Genomic DNA, 8,866 nt, shown 5'->3' with positions numbered 1-8,866 from the left:
TGAAATGAATCTTGTTCTGAACTAGGAGAAATTCCATTTCATGGTTGAAGAAGGAATTGTGCTAGGTCACAAGATATCAAAGGTAGGATTGGAAGTTGATCAAGCAAAAATCGACGTAATTTCTAAGTTACCATTGCGAGTTAATGTGAAAACACTCAAGAGTTTTCTGGGACATGTGGGGTTTTATCAAAGATTTATCCGCAACTTTTCTCAGATCGCAAGCCCCTAAGTGCGCTCCTGGAGATTGACCACAAATATGATTTTGATGATGCATGCGCCGAAGCATTCCACACGTTGAAAAATGCGCTCATCACCGTACCTATTATGATTGCACCAGATTGGACACAACTGTTTGCGTTGATGTGTGACACTAGTGGATATGCAGTGGGCACGGTCTTGAGTCAATGCAAAGATAAGGTTTTGCATCCTATCTATTATGCTAGTAAGACGTTGAATGACGCGCAGGAAAATTATACAACCACGGAAAAAGAAATGCTCGTAGTGGTATTTGCACTGGAGAAGTTTCGACAGTACTTAATTGGAACAAATGTTGTGGTGTATACCGATCATTCTGCGATCAAAAACCTTATGATGAAGAAGGATGTGAAACCAAGACTGATAAGGTGGGTATTACTCCTGCAAGAATTTGACCTAGAGATTAAGAATCAGAAGGGCACTGAGAACCAAGACACGGATCATCTGTCAAGGTTAGAAAATTGCGAGGTTCAGAAGAAAGAAAAAGACATTGAAGAAAGATTCCCTGATGAGCTGCTGATGTCGGTATGCATTAATGTACTATGGTATGCGGATATTGTAAACTTCATAGTTTGCGGCCAAGTACCAGACGACTACACATACCAGCAGAAGAAGAAGCTGAGACATAAAGTCAAATTTTATTTCTGGGATGACCCATTCTTATATCGACTTGGACCTGATCATATTTTGCATTGATGCGTTCCTGAGCATGAGGCCAAGCACATTTTGGAGCTTTGTCATGAGTCCTCTTATGAAGGACATTTTGGGGGGCAGCAGACCACCGCAAAGTCCTACAGAGTGGCTATTTTTGGCCAACACTATTTAAGGATGCCCATGCCCATGTTGTGCAGTGTGATAGATGCCAGAGAATGGGGAACATGTCTAGAACAAATGAAATGCCTTTGACTTCAATCTTGGAGATTGAATTATTTGATGTATGGGGAATCGACTTTATGGGCTCATTTTCGCCTTTAGAAGGTCATTAATACATTTTGGTCACGGTTGACTATGTATTGAAGTGGGTTAAGGCCATTGCATGTACTAAGAACGATCCAGCCACGGTGGAGAAATTTCTCAAGAAAAATATCTTCACCCGATAAGGAACGCCTCGTACCTTAATTAGCGATGAAGGTTCACACTTCATCAACCACATCATCACCAACCTATTGACCAAGTTTAACGTCAGCCACAGAGTTGCAACCGCATATCACCCATAAACTAATGGACAGGCAGAAATTTCTAACAGATAGATCAAAGCCATCTTGGAGAAGGTAGTCAGTACCTCCAGAAATTATTGGTCACCCAAGCTCTATGAAGCACTATGGGCATATAGAACTGCCTTCAAAACTCCAATTGACATGTCCCCATATGCTCTGGTCTTTGGAAAAGCTTGTCATCTGCCTCTCGAGTTGGGATATAAGGCAATATGGGCAAGCAAAAAGCTGAACTTTTATCTAGCAAGCACGGGGAAAGTCCGAAAGTTACAGTTGAACGAGTTGGTCGAATGGCGAATGAATGCTTACGAAAAGGCCAAGCTCTATAAGGAGAGACCAAGAAGTGGCATGATGACTGCATAAGCAACCAAACATTCTTCGAGGGTCAACAGGTACTTCTGTTTAATGCATGTTTGTGATTGTTTCCAGGGAAGTTGAAGTCCCACTGGTCTGGGCCATTCTGCATCAAGACTATCTTTCCCCATTGCGCAGTGGAGGTAACAACTGAAGATAGGAGCAACACATTCAAAGTCAATGGTCAACAAATTAAGCCCTACTATGGGGGCACTGTGGAACGACGCATGGAGACCATCGACTTAGGCAAGCAGGATTAACCGCTTGGGGGGATGCTATTGCAGTAACTCTAAAAAAACTTTCTTCAATCAGCATCCCTATATCTATGTTTAATTGCTTTCTTTCCAGCTTTCCTTTATTGTTTTCCGCCTTGCATTATTTACAGTTTACTAGAATAGCCTTTACTACTTTATGAGTTTAACTTCAGTATTAATTGCGTTATTTCCATGCTTTGTTTAAGTTCCTTACTTTTCTGCATTAGTTGCGTGGTTTTTAAAGCTTTTTGAATGACTGAATAAAAAGAAAATGAACACCGTAAAGTCTTATCGACTTACGTGTTGATGAATTAAAAAGAAAAATCGATATGCATTGCGATGATGGGTGCATCTTCTGCTGACAAGATACACTTTGTGTCCATCTTACACATATGCATTACGCTGAGGGGTGTGTTGCGCGCGTATGTATTTTGTGCCCGTCCTTGGCGAAAATGCACTATGTCGAGGTAGTGTTGTGCCAGTAGAAATACAGTGCGCTCGTCCTCCAGAAATGCGTTGAGTTGAGGGGTGTGTTGCGCTGATACATGCATTGTTGCCCGTCCTCTGCAAATATGCATTTGCGTTAATGGATGCATGGCATTAATCGTTCACCATGTACTCGTCTGAACCAAATAGAAAGGATAAATTCATTATTTCTATGTGTAAAAGCTATTACTTGATTCTTTGTACACGCTAAAATTTTGTATTGTGATATTTATAATTCTTTGTATACTTGGTTAATTTTAATACAACTGAGTAACTATTCTTTCCATATGCGGTTGCCTCTTAAATATCATCCTTTGTCAATTATAGCGATGTTTTTTATCTTATATTTTGCGTTACTATTGCGCTACCATGATGAGTAATATGCATACCCTTAGCAACATTTCTCACACTTTGTACTTTCTGACTAACACTTAGATAATTCATAGCAATAGCACTGCTTTGCCTTTTATCCTTTAAGACTCTACTCAAACCTTCTTTTCAAAATTTTGACTAAGTGTTTGTCTATTCTGTCAAAAACAACGCAATGAGAACCTTGCGCATCTCTAAATTTGGGGGTGGGGAAGGTCTGAGTAGATGCGATCTAACGAATGCGGTTATCATTAGATAATGTGTTCATCATTATTATTTTTTAAAAAAATTACAAACACCAATGTCAGCACAAGGGAAATTTAAAAAGAATCCCAACCTGATAAGAGTTAAGTTGTGAAACGAACCTGCTCGTAGTTGGATGTTCGCATGACACCCGTGGGAGCAAGCAAAAACGAAGGTGGGCTTCCACGAATGATGCAATATGAAAAGAAAGAAAAATGAAAAAAATAAGAAAAATAAGAATATAAGAGACAACTCCTCTGACCAGCAAAAGTAAAATCAAGAGTAGAAGTTGAGATTGGCACACAACCGTAGTTGGATGTTCGCATGACATCCGTGGGAACAAGCCAAAACGAAGAGTGTAACCATGATCAATAGTCTCTAATAAAACGACGCAAACTAGACCACTGCATACAGACGTACCAAGTTTTTTTTTGCAAGAAGAGGTAAACATTCTTTTAAAAACAAGAAGTGAATTTTTTAGCAGAGGTTTGTTGTATAAAAGAATAAAGTGGAGCATGTTTATGAATTATTAAAGCACGTTCGGTGGAGGAGGCAACCAATCGATGCAAAGTTAGGATAAGAATTGAATAATATTGCCTTAGTTGAAGATATGCTTGAGGACAATGATATATCTAAATTTGGGGGTGTCATAACTTGTAGAAATACAAGTTATTTATACTGTTTTATTTAGATATTGCGGCAAAAAGAAAGGAAAGTTGCATCGATAGTATACAAATTGGCTAAGAAATAAGAAACTTATAAAATGTTGTAAATACACCCACTAACACTATTGCGATGGTAGAATAGAATGTTTCAGTTTCTGTTTTGCAGGAAATTAGTCACCGCACGTGTTTATGGCTCAAAGACAAGATAAACAACGCATCTACGTCGCATTGCGCCCATCAATCAAGAACGAAGAGATGATCAACGCAATGACGGTGCATGCGACAATCGATCAAGAGCTCTAGCGATCAACACAATTTCAACCGCATGCGGTAATCAAAACAATAACGCATGCGGCGATAGATCGAAGATGTGAAGAGTAACGCAATTGCGGAAGATTCTGAAAAGTGTACAGCTTTCAGTTGTGCATTTTTGAAAGATTGATTACGTAACAGAAGGAATTTTCCATTCGCCATTTCAGGAACTACCATAACTATACAATGGGGACCACAAATTCAAATAGCCAAGGCCTTGCCCATAAATAACTTCTTCAAATTCACTGAAAGATATACAGATACAGATACAGATACTGGTGCATACATTTTTCGTCGTCGCATCCACCATGATTTCTGTGATGGGCAATGGAAAATCTTCTTTTGGGCATGCGTTGTTCAGGTCATGGAAGTCCATACAGACACGAAGCTATCCATTCTTTTTTTCTAACTGGGACAATGTTGGCCATCCACGTTCGGTATTTGACTTCGCGGATGAACCTGACTTAAATCAGCTTATTAACTTTAGCCTCAATCTGGGGGATAAGTTCCAATCGAAAGTGTCGTTGAGCCTGCTTAATGGGTCAACATCTCCTTGTTTGATCGCGAGATGGTGGACTGCTACCTTGGATCTAGTCCCGGCATCTCTTTGTATGACCAAGTGAAAACATCCCTGTATTCGGTGAGCAGACTCATATATTCGCCCTCTTCCCCTTCCAAGAAGGATGCACTGATGAAAGTCGGACGCAACTCTTCTACTGTGCCCAAATTCACCGCTTTTACCTCGTCCACCATGGTTGACAAACCTCCTCTAAACCTTGTGGAGTGTCCTCCACTTCCTCCTTGGTTGTACATTCGTCAGATTCTTTAATGATGATGATGTGGTGGCACGAAGTTTCGCCTTCCTCCTGCTCTAAATTTCCATTTTGAGGATTGGTAAAAACAACGTTGCGCCTCTTTACTTTAAGCGAGCCTTCACTTGTGTTTAAAGTGATAAAGGTATTTCTTTTCATGCGTGAGAGGACGGTACTATGGATTTCTCCATCACTTCTTGCCTCTCCTGATGGCTTCTTGTTCGATGGCCTTTTAGCGTCTTTAAGGTCTAGGCATCGCCAAATTCACGCTCGGGATATCAACCCCCACTTTCATATAGTTGTTTCGGGGGCATCACTGCAGGATTATCCCTTCCGTTTTGTCTCACTAGAGACATATTCGTCAAGGGGATCTTCAACCCTCTTGTGCTTTAGGCGATCAAAAACCGAAGTGTAGTGTTTTCCTTCGCTTTCCTTTAGAACTGCACCTATCTTTCGAAGGCTGACGATCGTGCCACCACTGGCGGTTGACAGATGATTTCCACCTTTCCTTCATTCGTCTGAGTCAACCTTCAAAAGATTGAGCGACGAGTAGCTACGAGAATCGTATGTGAAAGAGTTAAACAACATGCAGTGGGAGTATCAAGAATCCATAAGCATTCTAATTCACTAATTTTGGCAAAAACTAAAGCATGCACTTCTTAAAAAGTGGGTTTTCAGAACATACCTTTGATGAACTCACCAAGAAAATATTTGTACAATTGTTGTCTTTACTTGATACCACGTGAACCACCTCAAAGCATTCCCTACTATGCTCTTGGAGCTTTAGGCAGAGTTGTGGGACTCAAGAATAGCTTAAAGATATAAAGGAACAAGAGAAGCTCACAGCAGCCGATTGAAGAAGATAGTTTATTCTTCACAGAAATTTTTCTATCAAAATTTTGCATTCATTCTACTCCAACAACTCCAATCTTCTTTATATATAGTAGATAAACATGCAAAGAGATGGAGTGCATGGCTTGCAGCTCATGTTTGAAGAATCAAAGTAGAGAGGATAATGGCTTTTGTGTGAGTATAAAGATGAAGGTAATGGAGAAAATTCATTTTCCATTTTGTACAACCATGCAAAACGATTTTCCATTGTTTCTTTTTAAAACATAAAATGATTTTAAACCATTTTAATTCAAAAATAATTTTCTTAAATTAATTTTTACACAATAATCATCTTCGTATATTTAAATATAATTTCTCTTGTTCCATTTAATATGAACATTTCAAATTAATTTCTCAAGCTACCCTAAAGATTATCCATTTATGAGCTAGTAGGGGGACCTTGTGGACCTATAGATCATGGGCACCAACAATTCGAGATTAATCGGCTAAACTCATTAGTCCGATCTAACCCCCATTCGTTAACTAATGGGACACTCCACTATAGCCCATAATTGAACTTCCCTCACTGTAGATATATTATGTCCACTTAATAACCATATCAGTAAGTCAATCCTTCACAGGTTGTTCGTAATCACAGTTAGGTCAAAAATATTGTTTTACCTTTGTGACTACATCTTGTTCCTTAAGTATCTACTGATCCTCTAATGAATAATTTTGATTCATAATCTCTATGAATCAAATCCTCTCTCTATCATGAGAAGGCGAGGCCCCATTTGTTCAAGACTTGGAATCAGTGGTTAAGAGAACAACCTATCTGCTAACCCTAAATAGGGTCGGAGTGAATTCCATCTTGCAAGGCTATGTCCCTAGCTATTCATCTGGTCTTATCCCCAAAATGGTAAGCTTATTGAGCAGTGCTGTTAGACTACTCTCACCATTTGAAGATCAAAGGATAATCCCAAACAAACAGGAGTTCATAGCTAGCTCAAGATTAAGATCGAGTTATCTAGGTTATTTATAAATGTAATAGTCAGTTTTAACAATAAATGGTCATTATAAAGAAAAGTGACTATTTCTGTGGTCCAGTCTATATGAAAACTCATTGCATAAGATGCCTCCACTCTCATGTCTCAACATGAACGATTTGTGGATCACATCGTTTATAACACCTTACAACTTCTTGTAATAGCTAAAGAGTGGGCCGCATCCAATAGTCTTACCAGGATGAGATACCCAATTTCATCCATATACTTATTAGACCATTTAGGCTATATACTGTCAACTTGATCCTGTTTATGTCACTACATAAAGTTACAGCATTCAGACTATAGCCAAGGATGCGTTTATTAGATTTTCATAATAAGATGCAAAATCAACAAGTCATTGTTATTGATAAAATAGAATGTGTAACATGAATTGCGAGTTCTAGTACATTCCCAACAATCTCCCACTTGGACTAAAACTCTAGTGAGAACAAATATATACAATATAATGTTGAGATACATAATGGGAAAAATACAATAAACTAGGGCATCTACAATACCATAGATATTCTCCCACTTACCCTAGATTACACTACTCGGAGTCAGAGTCCAACTAGGTGGCCCTCAAAAAATTTAGCCGAGGGGGCCTTGGTGAATGGATCAGCAAAGTTGTCTTTAAAGGCTATCTTTGTGACGAGCACATCTCCTCTTTGTACGATCTCCCAGATGAGATGTTACTTTCGTTCAATGTGTTTTCCACGCTTGTGACTCCTGGGTTCCTTTGAGTTAGCAACTACACCACTGTTGTCACAATACAGTGTGATAGGCAGGTGTATATTTGGAACGGCTTCCAAATCAGCTAAGAATTTGCGTAGCCATACTGCTTCCTTAGCAGCTTCTCATGCAGCCACGTATTCCGCTTCCATGGTGGAGTCAGTGACACAACTTTACTTGATGCTTCTCCAAACTATAGCTCCTCTATCAAGAGATAAAACTGATCCTGAAGTAGATTTCCTAGAATCTACGTCAGTCTGAAAATCAAAATCAATGTATTCCGTAAGGATCAAATTCTTAGGTCCATACACAAGCATATAGACTCTCGTTCTCCTAAGATACTTGAGGATATTTTTTACAGTGGTCCAATGGCCGTGTCCAGGATTCGGTTGGAACCTGCTGACGATTCCAACTGGAAAACATATGTCGGGACGTGTACACAACATAGCGTACATCAAACTCCCAATTACAGAAGCAGATGGAATTCTGTTCATCTTCTCAACCTCTTGAGTTGTCTCAGGACATTTTTCCTTCGAAAAATAAATTCCATGCCTGAAAGGTAATAAACCTTTCTTGGAAATTTTGCATATTATACCTTGACAACATCTTGTCAATATAAAATGCTTGAGAAAGTGCTAATGTTCTATTCTTTCGGTCTTGAAAGATCTATATTCCTAGAACATATTGAGCATCACCCAAATCTTTCATTTGAAACTATGATGCTAACCATCTCCTTACGTCAGCAAGAAAGCTTGTCTCATTCCCAATGAGTAAGATATCATCAACATACAGAACTAAGAATGCTACAGTTTTGTTGACTATCTTCTTGTATACACAAGGTCCATCAACGTTCTGTTCAAAGCCATAAAATTTAATCATAGTATCAAATCTTATATTCTAGAATCGGGATGTTCGTTTCAATCCATAAATGGATCGATTAAGCTTACAGACTTTCTGTTCCTATCCTATTTCGACGAACTCCTCTGGTTGAGCGATAAAAATACTTTCATCAAGATAGCCATTCAGAAAAGCTATCTTGACATCTATTTGCCATATTTTATAGTCATAATATGTGGAAATGACAATAAGTATTCTTATTGATTTAATCATGGCAATAGGAAAAAAAGTTTCATCATAATCAACTCCTTCTCTTTGGGTAAAACCCTTTGCAACGAGCCTAGCTTTATAGGTCTGTACGTTGCCAGTTTGGTTTTGTTTTCTCTTGTAGATCCACTTAAAACCTATAGGTATAACACCTTGTGGTTGATTTACAGGTTCCCAGACTTAGTTGAA

At 38.9% G+C, this 8,866-nt stretch overlaps 1 protein-coding gene across 1 annotated transcript; it reads left to right on the top strand.

Annotated features, from left to right (window-relative positions):
- Positions 1–1,613: 1,613 nt before the first annotated feature.
- LOC150037599 (uncharacterized) lies at positions 1,614–2,083 on the top strand. The gene is made up of 2 exons (XM_090310778.1): positions 1,614–1,815; positions 1,899–2,083. Exons 1-2 carry the CDS (start codon positions 1,614–1,616, stop codon positions 2,081–2,083), a joined length of 387 nt encoding a protein of 128 aa, XP_090166904.1.
- Positions 2,084–8,866: the final 6,783 nt, after the last annotated feature.

The sequence above is a fragment of the Benincasa hispida genome, chromosome 2 (genome assembly GCF_027475165.1).
Source record: "Benincasa hispida cultivar pf3 chromosome 2, pf3_genome.v1.1, whole genome shotgun sequence".
Classification (NCBI taxonomy): Eukaryota; Viridiplantae; Streptophyta; class Magnoliopsida; order Cucurbitales; family Cucurbitaceae; genus Benincasa; species Benincasa hispida.
The sequence above is the reverse complement of the archived record's forward strand: the minus strand, read 5'-3'. Positions and strand labels throughout refer to the sequence as shown.